General features: G+C 56.1%; 7 protein-coding genes across 7 annotated transcripts in view; 4 read left to right on the forward strand and 3 right to left on the reverse strand.

Moving 5' to 3' along the window:
- The window catches only part of CHGG_09054 (uncharacterized protein), a gene marked incomplete at both ends in the record, with an annotated part of 1,381 nt that extends 683 nt beyond the window's left edge, over positions 1 to 698 (forward strand). The window contains one exon of the mRNA XM_001226980.1: positions 37 to 698. Within this exon, the coding sequence (XP_001226981.1) occupies positions 37 to 698 (662 nt within the window). The remainder of the gene's footprint in view (positions 1 to 36) is intronic.
- A 1,336-nt stretch (positions 699 to 2,034) lies between these two features.
- CHGG_09055 (uncharacterized protein) lies at positions 2,035 to 5,591 on the reverse strand (the record flags this gene model as incomplete). Its single annotated transcript, XM_001226981.1, has 5 exons — positions 2,035 to 2,189; positions 2,303 to 5,059; positions 5,120 to 5,338; positions 5,395 to 5,469; positions 5,555 to 5,591. The coding sequence occupies 5 exons, from the start codon at positions 5,589 to 5,591 to the stop codon at positions 2,035 to 2,037; spliced, it is 3,243 nt and encodes a 1,080-aa protein (XP_001226982.1).
- Positions 5,592 to 6,362: 771 nt separating this feature from the next.
- Positions 6,363 to 6,898, reverse strand: CHGG_09056 (uncharacterized protein; the record flags this gene model as incomplete). The annotated part of the gene is made up of 3 exons (XM_001226982.1): positions 6,363 to 6,395; positions 6,510 to 6,602; positions 6,707 to 6,898. 3 exons carry the CDS (start codon positions 6,896 to 6,898, stop codon positions 6,363 to 6,365), a joined length of 318 nt encoding a protein of 105 aa, XP_001226983.1.
- Positions 6,899 to 8,783: 1,885 nt separating this feature from the next.
- On the forward strand, positions 8,784 to 10,331 carry CHGG_09057 (uncharacterized protein; the record flags this gene model as incomplete). Its single annotated transcript, XM_001226983.1, has 5 exons — positions 8,784 to 9,530; positions 9,585 to 9,848; positions 9,907 to 10,071; positions 10,132 to 10,218; positions 10,275 to 10,331. 5 exons carry the CDS (start codon positions 8,784 to 8,786, stop codon positions 10,329 to 10,331), a joined length of 1,320 nt encoding a protein of 439 aa, XP_001226984.1.
- A 1,404-nt stretch (positions 10,332 to 11,735) lies between these two features.
- On the forward strand, positions 11,736 to 14,095 carry CHGG_09058 (uncharacterized protein; the record flags this gene model as incomplete). The annotated part of the gene is made up of 6 exons (XM_001226984.1): positions 11,736 to 11,769; positions 12,658 to 12,668; positions 12,800 to 12,928; positions 12,979 to 13,293; positions 13,416 to 13,636; positions 13,801 to 14,095. 6 exons carry the CDS (start codon positions 11,736 to 11,738, stop codon positions 14,093 to 14,095), a joined length of 1,005 nt encoding a protein of 334 aa, XP_001226985.1.
- Positions 14,096 to 15,345: 1,250 nt separating this feature from the next.
- On the reverse strand, positions 15,346 to 16,609 carry CHGG_09059 (uncharacterized protein; the record flags this gene model as incomplete). The annotated part of the gene is made up of 2 exons (XM_001226985.1): positions 15,346 to 16,442; positions 16,507 to 16,609. The coding sequence occupies 2 exons, from the start codon at positions 16,607 to 16,609 to the stop codon at positions 15,346 to 15,348; spliced, it is 1,200 nt and encodes a 399-aa protein (XP_001226986.1).
- A 492-nt stretch (positions 16,610 to 17,101) lies between these two features.
- The window catches only part of CHGG_09060 (uncharacterized protein), a gene marked incomplete at both ends in the record, with an annotated part of 4,009 nt that continues 1,432 nt past the window's right edge, over positions 17,102 to 19,678 (forward strand). The window contains 3 exons of the mRNA XM_001226986.1: positions 17,102 to 17,335; positions 17,392 to 18,568; positions 18,843 to 19,399. Coding sequence (XP_001226987.1) covers positions 17,102 to 17,335; positions 17,392 to 18,568; positions 18,843 to 19,399 — 1,968 coding nt within the window. The remainder of the gene's footprint in view (positions 17,336 to 17,391; positions 18,569 to 18,842; positions 19,400 to 19,678) is intronic.

Below are 19,678 nucleotides of genomic sequence, written 5' to 3' on the forward strand. Positions count from 1 at the left end.
ACGCCATTGCCTGGGACTTCGACTTTCCTACGGCAGCCGAAGCAACCATCTGGCACGTCTGCACCATCCTCACCATCACTCTGCCGCCGCTGGGCCTGTTAGGCATCCCGCTGTCCCAGTCCACCTGGCGCCAGGGTAATCCGTGGGACTTTCTATCCGCTACCATACGCGTTCTGCGTGAGCTCTGCTGGCAGCTCGAAAGTCCCCAAGAAAAGATGGAGGCTAATCTCATCCGCGGGCGCTTGGATGACTTCTACAACATAAACTTGTTCCAACGTTATCGGGCTTATACTTCCACTCAGATCCCCTATAGGAACCTGCTTCGATCACTGGACGAAGCTTCCACCCTTGAGTGCGATCTGCGGCAAAGGATACTCGATTTTGTTGACAAGAAGGGAACCTTCCAAAACCGACCCGATCTCGACCTACCGCCTGGATACAGCTCCAACCTCCATCGGCTTTTCCGTCTCATAGACGGTCACGGATCGAAAAAAATGGTTGAGGAGGTGGCGAGGCTCGGCGTTTTCCCCCGTCGCAGCCTACTGCCTACTGCCTTCAACACGTGGCTTGTCTACATCACCATGGGCTTGTACTGCGTTGCTCGGCTCGTCCTAGTTGCTGTGGGCCTATCGAGTCTGCGTGCTATGCCTCAGGCGGTCTACAAGTCGACTTGGGCTGACTATTTCCCCGCCATTTGATCACAGTTTCCAGTCAGGGGGATTTTGGATGTGCAGTTAATAGTTAATGGACTTGGGTTCGATGTCCCCCTTTGTACATGCGTCTAAATATCTTGAGTTTTGACATTACGGAAGCTCTCATCTGATCAAGTCACGTAGATGAGGTCTCAGCCTCATCCCCCCTTGGCATATGTACATATGTCTGCGTAACAAAGTATGGTATCATGACATCGTAACATGACATCTGCAACCACGACGGTGCATCATGTGAACCACGTGCTTACGTGATTTCTACCTCCAGGTAAACAGAGTGCCTTATACCTCGATTTCTTCTTAGAGGGCCGTCCAAAGAACCACAGCGTGGAGAGACTTACCAAGGGTGAGCTACGGCACGAGAGCTTGAACTCGGCATGTACGTGAGTGATTCATTCGAAACGACCCCGCCAACTTAAATACAGCCTAACCAGGAGGCTTTTTCGCTAGGAGCGACCCTACTTCACACTCACAGAAAAACAAACCAGTGAACAGGCCACAACCTATGCTGTTCAACTTAGGCCCAAAGAAACACCGCTCTTCTACACGACAACACCCTAGACCGAAGCTCATCCATACGCCGATTCACCGTTGCAAAAAAATACACCCCTATCATGCGCCTTCCCACCCACAACTCGAAATAGAAACAAGAAAGCCGAAAGCTCCACCCATTCCCCTCCCCAAAGCTCAAGTGAGAGGCCACTGAGCCGACTAGGGCACTGTCAGATCACCATTTCCACCACGCGGGGCGCTAGCAAGCAAGAAGGGCGAGGTTGCGGCGCGTCAGTGGCATCCGCGTGTCGCCACTATCACCAGCGGCGGCACCAGCAGTAGCAGCAACTGCACCACTCATGTGCACACATCTTCATCTTCACCCCCATACCCGTCCTTTCCCTTCTAAATATCTTCCACACACAACGAAGTTCCAAAGAGGCATACGCCGTAACATACGACCTCGAAGACGATGACAAGTCCGCGTCGCTGGACCAGGCATCTTCATGCAACGAGCTGGGCAGCGTTTCCTCGCCCGGACTCCCCCCACCCACAAACCCAGAGTCGGATAATACCGTTGACGGTGGACCTGAAGCCATGAATATCGGGCAATCAGGGGATATCTCCATCCATGACGACGAGCCTGAAGGCACGGCCGTTACTTAGCTCGACCACCCCTCAACCTCCGTCCCCAACGAGCCCAAGCACTTCAATACGGCCGGCGGCCTGGCAGCGCAAAGTAGGTCCGTCCGTCCATAGCTAGATCCAGATTCCGATCCCGCATCACCGACGATCGCCGACGCGACCGAATAGGCAGTCAACAACAGGCGCACTACTGCTCCTCCAACTCCATCTCCTCAGCCACCGCGCCATTCTCGCCGCCACCTCCACCGTTATTATCATCATTCTCCTCATCCTCGCCGTCGGCAGTCAGCCCCAAGATGCGAGCATACTGGACGGTGAGCCGCTGGAGGTCGCGGAATTTGCCTGCATCAACAGAGTCAGCAACCCAATTCAGTGAATGAGTGAGTGTAATAGTCAGGGCCTCTGAGAGCCAGAGCCATACATGCACGGCAAAAAGGGAGAGGGATAGCACTTACCCAGAATAAGAACAACCCCCTTCAACAACTCCCGTCTCTCCCACCCACCCAGCATCTCCCCTTTCCCAAACCACCCCTTCGCCTCCCCACTCCCACCACCACCATTGGTAGGAGCCCCCTTCTGCTGCAACAACCCCCCCACCAAGCAATTCAACAACTCCTCCACCTTACCCCTCAACCCCTCCGCCCCGATGCGCTTCGCATACATAAACAGGTAGAGACGAAACTCCTCGCGGGCGCCGAGGGCCAGGGCGCCGGCGATGCGGTTCTCGAGGTGAGCGACGCTGACGGTGCTCTCGAAGCCCTCGAAGCCGTCCTTGGAGAGCAGGGTCTTGATGAGGCGCTGTAGGGTGAAGGCGCGGCCCTTGAGCAGGAACTCGCTGGTGGTGTGGCGCTCGAGGTGCGGGATGATGCCCGCCGAAACGCCGACCTCGGCGGTTGCGGCGGTGTCTGGCTTGTCCGGGGTTGTGGTTGTGGTTGTGGAGGATGCGGTGCCGTTTATGTTCTTGGCCGTCACGGGCCCCACGGCCGTCGTCGACAGCGCGCTGATGGACGAGTCGTTACTGTTCCAGTATTGGCTGCCCAGCGCCCACCAGGATTCTGAGAGGCGCTGCCACGCGTACATGGTGGAGGAGTAATAGAAACCGTCCCCGTTGCTGAGGGTGACGACGACAGCGCCGACGCTGTTGAGGTGTGCGGATGTGACCCCGGGAGCGGGTGTCGGGCCCTCGAGGGAGAGGGAGGTGATGGCGATGTCGAGGATGGGCGCTAAGGAAACAGGCGGGTGGGCAGCGGACATGGTTTTGATGTTGAAGACGTGGCAGAGACCAACTGAGGTAATGCACAGGAGCCAATGCTCACGGGATTCCAGGATAACGGGCTGGGACTCGAGGATGATGCCATTGAGGAGGCGGCGGCCGGCAGGGGTCCAGGTGTGCACGGAGCCATCTTCGCAAGCGGCGGCCCAGAAGTGTTTGTTACCGGTTACGAGAATGATGGCGCGTGGGAGGTAGTCTTGCCACAGGCGGGCGCCTCGTTTGGAGGCCGAGATGTGGGCGGGCTCGCGGAGTCTGATGGGGTTTTTGGCCTCGAGGACGATATTCTCTGGCACTTTGGACGCTTCGTCGAGGGTCGATTCTCCTTGGAGAACGCCCTTCTCCAGGGGCCTCACAATGTGTGATCGCACCTTGGGCACGGCCAGTCTGGTTTGGGAGAAGGAGATGGCCGGACTTATGACGGCAGGCCGGAGGTACTCCGGAGTCGGTACAACGCCTTGAGCAGGGGCGCTCAAGGGAGCGGGTTCTAACCCTTCAGGGGTGTCAATTAGAATCGGCACGGGTCCAGCTGAAGGCCGCCTGCCCGCGAGCTCGTCCTCCTCCTCTCCCTCCATGGCAGCGGCCTTCCGCTTGTTGCCTAAAAGCATGGCGGCTATGCCGCCTCTCGGCAGGCCGTGGGATGGTTTGGACAGGTCTAGTATGGTTTGCGGTGTATCGCTCTGGGTTGTTTTGGTCGACTTCGCGCCGACAAGTTGTGATTGAGGCAATGACAAAAGGCCGGTGGCAGATGACGAGACCAGTAATGGCGCCACCCTCTTCTTGCCGTCCTTGGTGACCTGTACTCGCGACTTCAGTTCCGCTATCCTTTCGGCCGTCTTCTCTACATTTTCCTCGGCCGGCGCTGCCTTTGGGGCCTCCTTCTCTTTTGGCTCTGTCGTGCCATTCGCCTCACCATTCTTGGCCGTTGGCCTTGAGCCGTTCGTTGTGACTGGCTTGCCCTTGTCCTCGGGTTGAAAATCTCCCATCAGCGCACCCATCCTTGACTCAGCTCCGCGCAGCTCGCCCTCTTTGCTGTGATTCTCAAGGTGTAAACCGTCGACATCTTCAGCGGTTCCCATCCCTTTTCTCGACCCGCCGTACTTTTGCAATGCCTTATCGTTCTCCTCGGCGGTTGCCACCCAACCCAACTCGCCCATCTCAAACTTGACGGCGAGAATGGTGCCGTCTAAGCTCGAGGCGAACAACGTCTGACCATCGGGGGTCCAAGCGAGGTCGGACATGGACTTGGATGCCACATCCTGCAGAATAACCACGGGCCGCGAGGTGTTTGTGTTCCATATGCTCAATGTCTTGTCCTGCCCTGCGGATGCTATGACGGTTACCAGGCCGGGCGAGCCTTTATCGGTCGCGTTGTCGCTGGGTTTCTGTGTATGGAATAGGCGGGGGGAAAACATGCAAACTTCGGTGGGCCCCTCGTGGCCGATCAGGTTGATCTCACTGTCCCATCTCGAGCGCTCAATGATGGCAACACTGCTCACCGGCCCGTTGACTGCATTGGCCGCGGCGATGTGGTTCCCGTCTGGCGACCAGCTGCATCTCCTGAAGTATGTCGTAAGCGGCGAGCTCTTGAACGGCGCGCTGATGGTTGTCTCGAGGACGAAGTTGTTGACCATGTCATGCTGGGTTGCGTTCGGCGGGGGCGGGGTGAAGCGGAAGATCTTGATGTGTCGGTCGTCGCCCGCCGTCGCGAAGAACTTGTTGGCGGGGTCGAATGTGATACCCTTAACATGGCTCTGATGCACGGCGATGGTCTTCAGTTTCTCGAAAGTGTGTCCCGACCATACCACCACCTTGGAATCTAGCCCGACGGAAACGAGGATCGAGTTGTCGTATGACCAGGCGAGGTCCTGGACATCGCTGTCGTGGCCGACGAGGCGCTTATGTGTTTTCCAATTTTCAACAGGCGGGGGTTCGTTCGTGCCTGTATCTTCCAGTCAGCCTCCGGACCCAACTCGACGTCTCTTATTCCTGCGGGCCATACCAAAGGTTGCTGTATGCGAAGGTGGGTTGCTATCGAGTTGGTAAATGCAGATGACCCTGTCGTCGGCGCCAGAAGCGAGGTAACGGCCATTCGGGGAGAATCGGACGGAATGGATGGTGCCCAAGTGGTGGCTCATGTGGCAAAGCTGTCGTGGTTTGCCGTGATCCGGATGGTCGGCGTTGAAGATGGCTTTGGTCGACCAGACACGGACATGGCCGTCTATCGCAAGTGAGCATGGATGTCCAAGAGAGAGCTGCGTAGTCGTGTCAACGTACCTCCGCCGGCGGTGGCGAGTCGCGAACCATCGGGGGAAATGTGGCAGCTGTAGACCTCGAAATCCTTTTGCTCCCCTGCACAACTCGTCATCAGCCAAAGGTCCGGTCCTACAGGCAAGAATGTCGCAGTGTTGCGGAAGGTGTATGTTTGGGTACTCACCACTATGTCGCAACCATGAAGGTTTGATAATATGCATGATGTGTGGGGGGCGTCAATAGACGCGATATGTTCATGTCGATGCTGTTTGTTGGAGTTTTGAGAAGGAGCTTGGAGCTCTTCAAACAATTGAGATTCGCGACCATTCACGTCTGTTGCGCGGCAGACAAGGGAGTTGCATGCGCGACGTTCCAGGCTTGGCTTGGGCCCTGTTGTCCGCGCTGATTGGTGCAGGCCAGGATAGACTTGACTCGGCTTGCCTGCCGGAGTCAACCACTCAAGCGGGGCTGATGCTTCTTTACGACCTGCTCTTCAAGGGAGAGGAGGGAGTAGTTATCAAGTTCCCAGTCGTGGGATATCCGGAAAATTTCTATTTGATAAATACTGATATTTGTATCACCCAGATCACCTTTTCCAATCTGTACTCTATCTACAACCTCAATGAAGAGTGGGCGCAACGAACTGGGTGTTAGTTTTATCCGGTCTTCCATCATGTCGCCCATATCTTCATCGAGTGGGAACGAGCGTCGGGATGGACAACTTAAAGCATTCCTCTACGCTCGGAACAAGCCAATAGATACAGACAACACCTTGTTACTTCATACATCCCTTCCCTGCACCACGCTAAGAGAACAACCCTGACAAAATGCTCTGCCAACTGAAGCAGGACCCAAACCAGAGAAACGAGACGTGATTAACCAAGAAAAGAGAGCAAGGGCAAGTAGAGCACCGTAGCTTGCTCGATAGAGACGATTGAACAGACGAGAAAACAGAAGACGACAGCATGCGATAATTCGGCGGCAGCCCCTCTCTACTTCTTAGCTGTTGTCTTGGGCTTGACCTCCTAATTCAACAATTGGTCAGCGGTATGCTCTCACGATGAAGGGACTCAGGGGGGGATTGCAGATGTATGATTGGAGACGTCAAGATCACCAAGCCCATGCATATGGGGATGTACCTTGTCAGCCTTTTCAACCTTCTCGGCCTTCTCCTCCGTCTTCTTCTCAGTCGCGGTCGCCTTCTTCGCCGTCTTCTTCACGGCGGCCTTGACCTATAGTAGCGTTTGTCAGTACCCGGGTTGAGTATCTGCGCTGAAGACCGTAGGCCTGCAGCAACCGGGTCGGTGTGGTTGCGTGAGTGAAAGGGTATGCCTACCTTAGCGACCGCGCCGTCCTTCTTGGGGACCCTCTTCTTGGTCACGCCAGTGGGTTTGGCGCCCTTGGCCTCCCTCTTGGGGACAGCCTTCTTCTTGGTTGCGGGCTTGCGCGTGATAGTGGGCGCGGTGTCGATGACCGGGATGACGCGCGGCTTGGAGTTGCCCGTCGCCGACCGCGTTTCGCGAGCCATAACAGCGCTTTTACTTGGAACTAGTACTCTGCCCAAATGGATAAGCATAGGTCAACCACAAAAAGGGCAAGCAGAGCGCGAGAGTGGTGGTGAGCATGGGGCGCGACAGGCGGAGGTCCAACGCGCAATGTGTCGCTTCTGTCGCGCGCTGTCGCACAGCGCGAGAAAAGCCAAGCTCCGTCGCAGGACGGAAAGTTCGACTCACAGTGGAAAAGAAGGTTTGGGCAACAAGAAGTCGCAAGATTAGGTCGGAGAAGAAAATGATTTCGTACTCGAGAATATCTGTTTGAACGGAAAGTATGCGGATAATGGGATAAGAAGGGTGTTTTGCAGAGCCGAAATGTCGAATGCCGGAAGGAAAACAAAAGGTGGGCGGCACAAAAACACGGGGTTGCCAGTGGTGTGCAAGCAGCAACACCGGCACCACCCACCATCAGCACCCGCGACCTCGTTTCCCCAAACCCCCAGTCAAAAACCCCTCGGAATTCCAACCGTTCGGCCGCTGAATTTTCCGTTTGCTTCAAGGGCCTCGCGGCTTTGTTTGCTGTTGATTTGAGGTATTCCCGTCGCTTCCCTCCATGGTCCCCATAACCCTCCTCCACTGGCCCGCTTTCCTTGAAGCTCAAGCTCGAGGCCCGGAGCTACCTAGGTTGAGCTTGGAATGACCTCTTGCCGCGCGCCTCCCTGCAGCCTTTTGGTAGAGCATCGCCATGACACGTGGCTGACGCTGTTACTCATTGGAGCCCGACTCCCCATTGTTGTAACCGTTCTTTTGATGCCATCATCTGTTTCAAGATCGAGGGCTTAGCGCGGTCCGTCCAACCCGGTGCCAAGGTGTCGAAGAGCGACCCATTTCATCCGCACGTAATGCGCATTCTGCTCCCAAGAACTGCCGAAAATATGACGGAGAAAGGGGTCGCGGCGAACGTGGGTGAGTTGGCGGGCAAATAATGAAGTCCAACTCGATCCACCCGCTGACTGTCAAGTTGAAGTTGCGAAGAGGTTCAAGCGCGGTCCAAATAGGAGAAATGTGTGGGACGGGACCCACCCGGGAGCACAAAGCCACAAACGGCATGCTGAAGAAATACCCCGCATTCGTGGGGTCGGGTCCGCTGAAGCTATTCGGAACCCGAATGCAGCAAGAGTTTGCCATCGAGGATCGATTATGTGCACTCGGAACGAGATATCGCCTTTTACTTCTCCTACATATCTTCCTAGGACATTATGAGAAGGGCCTAAATTTTTATTACGGGTTTATCTTCTTGATTGCACCAACAACAGCCTTCCCATTAGGTATCACATCTTAGTGACACCTTTGCGCGCGACCGGGCATTGGCAAGGCGACTGACATCAGTCATAGGTAGGTAGCCTTGGGCACGGCTGTAAGGAACGCCTACTCAGCCAACAGTGGCTGCACTTCTATCGTGCATTGATTGTAGCACCCGACGGCTTGACAGCGTAACAAATCTTCACAAGCTTGGCAGTCACGCAGCTTCCCGAGAAAGGGAATGTGGGGTGTGCCATGTTGTCTGCCAAGCCCACCGAGACGAGCCGAAGAAAAGCGGGTATTCATCCTTCACAGGGGCTAGCACCAGCGGGGATGCTCTCTCGGGTTTAAGGCCAGAGGTTTGCTCCTTCTGGAATCTTTCGCTGGACACCTGCAATTCTCCCTTTTTCTCATTCTTCCGTACTGAGTCGCCGCAAGCTTTCAAAGAAGCATTCCCAACCCGTAAATGTCGGAATGGGCGCTAAATCTCCAGAGAACGATGAGCGTCGGCAGCATGGGCATGGTACGTGATCGCATTTCTAAAGTAGATGAAGTATTTTTGAATGCACGTGCTCATTTTTGCCAGGTGACGCCCCCAGTCTGGATGACTCGAACCCTATGTCGGGAGGAGAATCGCGTAGCCCGGACATGTCGAGAGCCGGAGACGGCTGCCTCGGAGATGGTGGTGACGATGAAGAGAGCGACGGTGACGGCGGTGAAGTAAACCCAGCATCCGCCGACGCTGAATCCACTCAAAAGAAGCGCAAGAAGCGCAACAAGAAGAAGTCCAAGAAGAAGAGCAAGGCCGACTCTCCTGGCGAGCAATCCTCCCCCCCGAGGATCCCGTTGGACAAGCTGTTCCCCTCCGGCAACTTCCCTGAGGGCGAAGTGCTGGAATACCAGGCCACGGCACGCACCACAGCCGCCGAGCGTCGCTCGAACGCTCGGCAGCACTGGGAAGACGACACCTTCCTCCGAAACTACCGCAAAGCCGCCGAGATCCACCGCCAGACCCGGCGATGGGTGCACGAGACAGCCAAACCCGGCGTGTCCCTTTACGACATTGCCGTCGGTATCGAGGATAGTGTCCGGGCGCTGCTAGATAATGCCGGCTTAGAAACCGGAGAGGCCCTCAAGTCCGGCATGGGCTTCCCCACAGGCCTGTGCTTGAACAACCAGGTCGCACATTACACGCCCAACCCTGGTCAAAAGCCAGTCTTGCTACAAGAACAGGATGTCTTGACTGTCGACTTCGGGGTCCACATCAACGGCTGGATCGTCGACAGCGCTTTCACCACGGCGTTCGACCCGACCTACGACAATCTCTTGGCTGCGGTCAAGGATGCGACCAACACGGGTGTTAAGGTGACGAGTTCCCTTACATGGTGGCGGGGAGTTTGACAACTAACAATATTGCAGACGGCCGGTATTGACGTGCGTATCAGCGACGTCAGCGCTGCGATCCAAGAAGTGATGGAGAGCTACGAGGTTGAAATCCGCGGCAAGACGTACCGTGTCAAGCCCATCAGAAACTTATCAGGTCACAACATCCACCAGTACCGCATTCACGGTGGCAAGTCCATCCCGTTTGTGAAGAACCGCGACCAGACCAAGATGGAAGAGGGCGAGGTCTTTGCCATCGAGACCTTCGGGTCGACGGGGCGCGGCTACATAGTCGATGACGTGAGTCTCCAAAGAGCTGGACGATGCGAAATAAGGGGGAATGCTAACGCCCGAGTAGGTTGGCGTCTACGGTTACGGGCTCAACCACAATGCCCCGCTAAATGTGCCCGTGGCTCTGCCTTCTGCCAAGCGTCTGCATAAGACCATTAGAGAGAACTTTGGCACGATCGTGTTCTGCCGCCGTTATCTCGAGCGCCTCAACGTCGAGAAGTACCTGGCTGGCGTGAGTCCGACTTGTTCCCGATGGATGTTGGGTGAACACCCGTGCTAACGAATTGCGCAGATGAACTGCTTGGTCCAACAAGGCGTCGTGGAAGAGTATGGGCCGCTGATGGACGTCAAGGGGTCGTACTCGGCCCAGTTTGAGCATGTGCGTTGTCTGAGGGTCCTGCTCCCAGTGATTAGTTGAAGCTAACATTCTTGCAGACTTTCCTCCTTCGTGGGACGCACAAGGAGGTTTTCAGTCGTGGAGACGACTACTAGAGGAATGAAGACTGACAAATTGGAGGGCGTTTGAGTTCTTTTTCCCATCCCTTGGTACTGGTTTTTTTTTTCCCTAACTCGGGGTTGTTTTCCCAGCACCGTCACGCAAATGCGAAGGGATTTTGTATAGCAGATTGAATTTGATCAATCTTTTCCTCTCGGCTAGTTGTTTGGCTTTTCCAAGGAGACAACCCGAGGCCTCTGCCGTTCTTCGGCCACTTCCAGCACAATGCTGCCTTTCTTTTGGTGAATAGTGGAATATTGTTGGGTATCAACACTGACCTAATGATGTATCAAAGCAGGGGATGCGGGTCAGTAGACGGGATGAGGGAGCGAGTCCAAAGCACACGTAGTCGTGAGAGTTGGGGTTGACGGGAAGAGGAGCTCCAAGCGTGAAGGGCATTGTTGGTGAGTCGTTCAGGGGGAAGGGCATTGTTGGTGAGTCGTTCAGGGGGAAGGGCATTGTTGGTGAGTCGTTCAGGGGGGAGGGAGGTATGGAAAAAGAGTAGGGCGAGAACCAGCGGGCAAGCGTGGGGGGTTACACGAGTTCCTCCTTTGAAGCTTGGTCATGATCGACATCGAGGTGTTCGTGCCTGACAGAGAACAAGTTCGCGGTGGGTGATGACCCGCGGCGCACAGCGGAGGCCACCTTCCCGAGACAGACAAGGCAGCGCTCTCATCCAAGACATGGGGATAGGATCATGATCTAGGCGCTCAGGTCGCCGACTTGCCCTTTAGGCATGCAACCCGGGGGAACAACCAACGAACCAGTAGCCCCGATCCCGACTCACTAATCGCTCCAGCTCGGCGATCTCGCTATGACAACATCATTACCCCCACTGACGATACATCCCCGCTTGCAGATGTCAAATTCCGATCAGCATCTCCAGATCTAGCACTCCCGGGTCGGATGGCTGCCGAACTAACCCCAACCAGTGGGTTTTGTCAGCTCCCACGAGGCTGCAAGACAGAAAAGAAACGGGAAAAGTCGATCATGGCTTAAAATGGATTAGACGTCGAGGTTGCTGCTTCACGTGGAGATCTACCGACAGGGCTACGATGTCACCACCATGCCAAGCATGTCGTGATATCAAGCTTCACGCCCGCCATTTTTCAGCTCCAAGCCTGAATTTTCGATCCCCCCCTATTATGTCACGGAGAATTCAGGCACCGTACAGGAGCAACATCATATCATTGGGCAATTGAATCTCCAGAAGTACTTCGTACATGGGATGGGGTGTTCCAGCTGACATGCAGTGCGGCTAGTGCATGCACATACATGCAGACATGTCATGCCCACCACCCACCCACTGCATCTCTCATCTCGGCGCTTCATCTGCCTTGGCGCGTTCCGGCCGCCAGGTTGCCAAGGTCACATATTGTGGGGTTACATGATCGATGAAGATGTGCCGGAACCAGGGCAATATTATGCATGTCAGTAAGTCCGTCAACACTCATGGATCTTGGGCACAACAAGATACCAACCGTGACTCGACCCCTAGAGTAACAAGTAGGTGGTCACACGCGTTAAGGTCTGCAGTCTTACCACTGTACACTAGAACCTATACTCAGTGTGGGGTGTGGTATTTTGGGCACACCAGCACTGAGTCTCTCCCCTCTCGGGTCGGGGACCGAACCCCATGCGATCACCATGATGTTTCCCCCATCCGACGTTTAGCGTCATCTACGCCACCGACTACTAGGCCTCTCTCCCTCCCCGGCCCACAACAACTCACCCGCGCCCATCACGCCGTCGCTGCAGGAAGAGAATGGGGGCACATCTTCCTAACTCGGTCGATCTTAGTCTTAGTCGATCGTTGCTTGTTCCGACACCCAACATCCGTCGCGGTCAAGATGGCGGGAAACCATCGAGTTGCGTGCTCTGTAATGGAAGTCGCATCAGAGCGAACCGAAGAAAAGGAGGTGAACTATGATGGCATCGCGGAAACGAGGATGAGGACTTGAAGATGTATAAGAGGGAGCCTCTCGGATGCTCTCTCAGCCCAGAAGTTTCTCCATCATCCTCGGATTCGACAGCATCTTCAGCCTTGTTCACTCCTTTGCTGACAACCGGTTAATCACTTAATCCCTTCACGATGAAGACCTCACCCATTATCCAGCTCATCCCCTACGCTGCCCTTGCGCAGTGCCTGTCCCTGCCTCCGCTGATTCCCAGCATCCCCGGAGTCACGGAGCCCCTGAACAACCTCGCTCCCCCGCTGCCCATTCTCCAGGTCCCCACGCCCGCGCTGGACAGCCCTCCTTTTACGGCCAGCGATATCAAGCCCAAGAAGATTGGGTATTTCTGGACGGGTGCTGGTGACAGGCAGCACAAGGGTACGTGATCTGGCGTTTGGGTCGTCTGATTCGACATGCTGACCCGCTCTACAGACTTCCTCGCGACCTACAGTCTGGATGATGTGGGAACTACTACCCCTTCTCTCGTTGACAAAATCTGACTAATTTAGGACACATTCGGTACTCTCCTATGGATCACGGATGTGCCCAGCAGCGGCAACGACCCTCACCATCTCGGTCCCTCGCTCGATGGCAAGACCTTGGTTGGAGGCGGCCTCCTGTCTCTGCTCAAAACCCAGGTGCGTCCCCATCAAGATGATTGCGATAGATCACCCGCTGACAAGAGCAGGACACGGCCTTCTACTTCGACACGACCAACCCCTATCGCCCCACGTTCAAGAAGAGCAACCGGGCTCTTCTCTCCTCGATCGCCGATGAGATCCGCGCGAAGCCCGATGGCGGTTTCTACATCACGTACATGGGCTCGGCTGTCGGCACCTCGCCCGGCCGCCTGGTTGAGACCGATGCCGACTTCAACATTATCCACGAATGGCCCCAGGATGTGGAGAGCACGCTGAACATTCTCGGCGAGCAGTTCAACCCCCACGGCCTGAGCATCGACTGGGAGAGGAAGAACATCCTCACCTCGGACTTCGTTGAGCCGGTGAGCATCCTGCACCCGAGTCTCGGCGTCAGGAAGGCGAACACTCTGCGCCTGTGGGACCTGGACACGAAGAAGATTCTCAACACCATCACCATCCCGGACGTAAGTGTTTTTTGAAGTAGCGAAGTCTTTCGATCAGGTCGTTAATGAACGTGCAGGGTGGCGGTATCCAAGATGTCAAGCACATCCCTGGCAACCCTGAGGGCGCTGCTCTCGCTACGGCCGTCCACCTGGGCCAGGTCTGGATCATCTACCCCGAGCGCAAGGACGCCCACGGCAAGCCCGGCGTTGCCGAGCTGCTCTTCGACCTCGGCCCCAAGGCCCGGGACACCGTCGCCATCTAGTGAGTTCCCACCTTGAATCCCTACCAAAACATCTGCTTGGGCCAAAGCCAACTAACCCCTCCGCAGCACCGACATCACCCAAGACGGCCGCTTCTTCTACCTCTCCCTGACCACCGCCAACCACATCGCGGCTCTCGACATCAGCGACCTGAACAACGTCAAGCGCCTGGACAACCCCGACGAAGGAGCAGCCGACCATCGGCCCCCACTACGTCAAGGTCACGCCCGACCAGAAGCACCTTGTGGTCACCGACTACTTTGTGCAGACGGGCAACCTGGGCCTCATTAACACGCCGGCCGACTTCAAGGCCCTGTACGTCGACATCCTCGACGACGGCAGCCTGAGCTTCAACCGCTCCATCGATTTCCAGCGCGAGTTCGCCAACCGCGGCGGTGCCAAGCCGCACTCGAGCGTCATTTTCGATCTGACTGATCCCGAGAACCCGCTCTACTACTAGATGCCTAGGGTCGTTGTTGTTTGTTGGCGGGTGGGAGGTTAATCTGCTGTTGTGTTTTCAGGGGGTGGACCAGAGGGGTGGCCTTCTTCTTTATCACCAGTCCTTGATGTGTTGTCTTGCTTTGCCATTTCAATTCTACCATCTTTAGGCAATAATAACATAATGTCTTGTACACCAGATTTGTTTTTATGAAGGATGCGAACTACGAAATGGTGTAAAGAGTAGTAGCCGTTCCATTTCCGAACGCGACGAACACGAGATGACTCATCTGCTAGCCGGTTTCACGCTTTCCCTCCACTGTGACTCAATTGGTAGTTGTGATTAACAGGGTGTGGTTTCTGAAGATAAAGACCCAACTCCTTCCCCTCTAGTTATGCGAATTCTAGCTAGAACTCAAACTCTCCAACCAAATCAAACCAAACCCCACCATACCCCCTTCGGCAGTAGTAAAGCCCCAGTCCCAGTCCCGGCACCAGACCCAAGCCCAACAACAACAAAGATGACACCCCCCTTCCCACCACGCACCTGGACGCGCGAAGTGTCCGGGACGAGCTACACCATCTCGACCGACCCCTCCCTCATCCAACTGGAAGCGGTCAACGCCGCCTTCGCCTCCGACATGGTGTACTGGGCCAAGCCGCTCACGCCCGCCGCCTTGAAGCTCTGCGTCGAGCAGTCGCTCTGTTTCGGACTGTACGCCGCCCCGGCAGAGGATGGGAACTGCCAAGGTGATTCAACGCCCTCTTAACACCCTTCACTAACTCCGCCATCCTCTCCCGTTCCCCTACCACCTTTCCATTTCCCCTTCACCAACCACCCCCCAAACTAACCCCCCTCCCCAAAGGACAAAAAGCCACTTCACCCCCCATGACGGGCTTCGCCCGCCTAGTAACCGACTACACGACCTTCGGCTACCTGACCGACGTGTACGTGCTCCCCGCGCACCAAGGGCGCGGCTTGGGGAAGTGGCTGGTGCAGTGTGTGGACGAGGTGCTTGCCGGGTGGCCCGAGCTGCGGCGGTGCCTGCTGCTGACGCGCGACGCGACGGCGGTGAGGATGTACGAGACGAGGATGGGGGCGAGGGTGATTACGTCGGAGGGGGGTGAGGGTGGGGGGTTGTTTATTATGGAGAGGAAGGGGGGTGGAAATGTTTATAGGGAGTGAGTTGAGAGAGGGAGGGAGACAGGACGTGGGGCGGAGCTGGTCAAGGGGGGAAATGGTTGGTGTTTTATTTGGTTGAGGTTAATTATTTATTTGCCTGGTGGTTTTCCGTATGCCCCACCGTTGGCTCTCCTGATTTCAATGGCGCGTTTGTAGGGGGGCGCGGTGGGTGGCTGAACCGGGTCGAGCGAGACGTGGTCGTCTGGAAGTTTGTACGAAGCATCCGAGTCGAACGCGGAGAGGTCGCCGCATGCCACGAAGGGGGCAATCCAGCGGATGTCCTTGTCGTGCGGCTCGGTTGATAGGTCGTCAACCTCGACTTCCTCAATGCCATGCTCGTCCACCATCTGTGTCCGCTCAGGGGTCACGTTCCAGGCTCCGGTTTCGTGATTCTGCATCAAGACTGGTGCCGTGATTGGTGCCACTGCATTCTGTTCTGCTAGCATCTTGGGCAGTCGGTTGCCGACACCGAGAGGCTCCTCCAAGCTGGCCTTGAAGCCTTCGGGAGGCTGGAAGTTGATGCATACGATAAACGCCTCGACACTGCTCGCCCGCGATGAGCGGGGCTTGGCCACGTACACCTTCTCAAAGAAGATCTTGAGTTGTGCGTAGAGCAGATCCACGTTGCGGCCCCTGAAAATCTTGGCGACGAACTTGCCGCCGGGCTTCAGCACGCACAGGGCGAGGTTGAGGGCGGCAAAGAGCAACTGGGACTGCACGTAGATATCGAGGTCGTGCAAGCCCGTAACGTCGGGGGCACCATCACTGATGACGAGGTCCACAGGCTGTGAAGCCTGTTGATTCATCGTCTCCGGGTCGTAGTCGGGGTCCAAGGCCTTCAAAAGCAAGGGAACAGTAGCCGGGTGGGTGATGTCGGCGCGGAGGGTGATAATGCCGGGGAGTGGGCTGATAGGCTGGAGATCGATGGACACAATTTTCACGTCTTTCCGTGGCTTCAACTGCGCTTGGGGGACCTCATCCTTCGAGATCGGCTTTTCCTGATCAGGGGTTGTATCCGAGGGGACAACATTGAGCATGTGCTGGCGGAACTTGGCTTCCCTGTCCTGCCAGGCACAACGGCCGAACTTCTCGCCCTTGATAAGCACTCGAGAGAGTACCTGAGACCAACTCCCCGGAGCAGCGCAGAGGTCAACGACTCGGGTGACATCCTCAAACAGGTTGAACTCTGTTGGTGTCAGTCTCACGGGTGTGCAAGAGAGCAATGGACCATTGAGTTGAGGTTGACTCACCCTCGTCGAGCTGGAGCAGTTTGAAGGCACTCCTTGCGCGCCAGCCTTGCTCTTTTGCGAGCCTGTAATAGGCGTCGCGCTTGTCTTTGGAGGACTTTCCCATTTTGGATTTGGTGGGATATGGAGGAAAAAAAAAACAGAAGCAACCCCGCGATCTCTCGAATGCCGACAAAAGTCACAGTTCAGGGGTCACTGTCACTGTGTTGCCCAATTAAGAGAAAATAAAAAGGGCCTAAAACCCCCGCTTTACGCAGATCTGTGTGGTAAGAAGGGAATTTTGGAGAAAATGGTAGGTGCTGTGGGGGATGCTTGATGTGAATTAACCAGGCAGGTGAAAGACTCATTCCATTCATCGCAAAGGGACGGACATGAAATTGAAGCTTGGTGGAGGGGCATCTGCCGTAATTTACGGTAACGCTGTGAAGCGTAAGCCGTATTAGGAAGGCGGTCAAGATTTGGTCAGCGCTGGGTGCGCCAGTACGGGTAAAAGTGGGACTCAGCTTTCAGTGATTTGGTACCAACCATTTTCTTGCGATTTTTCATTTCAGATTCAACAAGCCACCCTCACTCACAGCTCACCAGGATATCTCACAACATGGCCATCGACAAGAAGAGGAAACGTTCCGAGGGACAGGGAAAGCGCCCCAAAGCACACAATGCCGGCTCCAAGCGTCAAAAGTCAAATGCCGGAAAGCGCGTGACGAGCGTTGATTCGCTGGCATGGAAGACGGTCGAGCTGCCCGAAATGTATGATGATGCCGAGGGCTTCTACGGCCTGGAGGAGGTGGAGGGCGTTGAGATTGTGCGGGATGGCGACACTGTAAAGTTTGTAAGTGTTTGCGTTCTGCGCGTCTCTGATATCTTACACTCGCTCACTCACTTTAGATGGCTGCTGTTACTGCCGAGTCGGATGCCAGTGAAGAGTTTGGGGGGTTCGATGATGCGCCAGAAGAAGCCGATGGAGCTTTAGGGGAAAGCCCTACAGAGTCTACGGAGCAGACGGCACCCGTAACTCTAAACAAGGAGTCCAAAAAAAAGAAAAAGGGTTCCAAGGGTGAGGAGAAGACTGCGCCAAAACCCGACGCCAAGGATCAAAAGAAGGAGAAAGAGAAGAAAGAAAAGAAGGAAAAGAAGGGCGCCAAGGTCGAGCAGGCCAAGGAGGACACTGAACTTGAAGCCAACGTCTTCGCCCAGGCCGCTGACCTCGCCGAAGCCGAGGCTGAGGACAACGACATCGACATGTCCCAGTGGGTCCCGCTTGACCTTTCCCCCCAGATCCTGTCGTCTATCGCACGCCTCAAGTTCGCCAAACCGACCGCGATTCAAGCCAGAGCTATTCCCCAAATCATGAACGGCCATGATGTTGTTGGGAAAGCAGCAACAGGCTCTGGAAAAACGCTAGCTTTTGGGATTCCTATCGTGGAGAGCTGGTTGGCCAAGAGAGCCGAGAACCAGACTGCCGAGAAGAAGGGGCCGATCGCCATGATTCTTTCGCCGACTCGAGAACTCGCCCACCAAATCTGCGATCATCTCAAGTTGCTCTGCGCCGGGCTCACCACCGGCCCCTACATTTGTTCAGTGACCGGTGGCCTAGCGGTGCAGAAGCAGCAACGTCAGTTGGAGAGGGCCGACATCGTGGTCGGAACGCCAGGTAGAATGTGGGAGTTGATGAGTTCAAGCAACTCTGTGCTCGGGTCACTCAGGGGTATCGACTTTCTGGTTGTTGATGAGGCGGATCGGCTTCTCAAAGACGGCCACTTCAAGGACGCCGAAGAGATTCTGAAGGCGATAGACCGGACCGTGCCAGGGGAGGAAGCCGATGGCGATTCCGACGACGAGGCGCCGCGGCATCACCGCCAAACACTCGTTTTCTCGGCCACTTTCAACAAGAACCTGCAGCAAAAGCTGGCCGGGAAAGCTCGTTTTAACCTTACCAGCGACACCGAATCGCTAGAGTATCTCCTGAAGAAGCTCAATTTCCGAGAGGAGCGCCCCAAGTTTGTCGACACCAATCCCATTTCCCAGATGGCCGAGAATCTCAAAGAAGGCCTGATTCAATGCGGTGATCTCGAAAAGGACCTGTACCTCTACTCAGTCCTCCTCCTACAGCCCACCCGCCGCGCGCTAGTCTTTACTAACTCGATCAACACTGTCCGCCGCCTCACCCCCTTCCTGCAGGCCCTAAATCTCCCCGCCTTTGCACTCCACTCGGACATGGAACAAAAAAGCCCGGGCTCCGCTCCATTCGAGCGGCTTCAAAGGCGGGCCTAACAACCACCACCCAAACCCCCTCATCATCCAACCTCCTCCACCACCTCCTCCTCCATCCCTCATAGCAACCGACGTCGCCGCGCGCGGGCTCGACATCCCCAACATCGACCTCGTCATCCACTACCACGTACCACGGTCCGCCGACGACTACGTGCACCGGTCGGGCCGCACGGCGCGCGCCAGCACGTCGGGCATCTCCATCCTGCTGTGCGGGCCCAAAGAGGCGGTACCGACACAGCGCCTGATCGCCAAGGTCCACGCCGCCGCCGCCGTCAACTCGTCGCGCGCGCAGCTCGCCAGCGCCGGCGTCGGCGTCCATACCATCGATATCGACCGCCGTCTGGTCTCGCACCTGCGTCCGCGCGTGGGGCTGGCGAAGAAGATTACCGAGACGGGGATTGCCAAGGAGAAGGGAGCGAAGGAGGATGATTGGATGAGGAATGCCGCGGAGGAGCTGGGGGTCGAGTTTAATGCCGAGGAGCTGGAGGCTGCGGGGTTGTGGAAGGGGAAGGGCAGTGGCAAGAAGTTGAGGGAGAAGGAGGCGCGCGCGGTGACCAAGGCTGAGGTTAAGCAGTGGCGCTGGGAGTTGAAGGAGCTGCTTGCGAAGAGGGTTAATACCGGCGTGAGTGAGAAGTATTTGGGGGGCGTGGATGTGGATGGACTGTTGCGGGGAGCGAGGGGGGAGTTTCTGGGGCAGGTTGAGGGACTGGGGTTGTAAGCTTGCGGTGGGTGTATACGGAGGCAAGTGGCAGGGTAGTGGCACAAATATCATTAGCATGCATTTACTCTATGCTGGGTATCTATCCCCTCCTCATTCCCGCCGGTAGCCCCTAGGCAAGTAAGCCAGACTGCCTACCGCACTCGCACAACCCCACCTCCACCGCCCCCCAAATCCTCATCA

The sequence above is a fragment of the Chaetomium globosum genome, genomic scaffold (assembly GCF_000143365.1).
Source record: "Chaetomium globosum CBS 148.51 scaffold_6 genomic scaffold, whole genome shotgun sequence".
Taxonomy (NCBI): Eukaryota; Fungi; Ascomycota; class Sordariomycetes; order Sordariales; family Chaetomiaceae; genus Chaetomium; species Chaetomium globosum.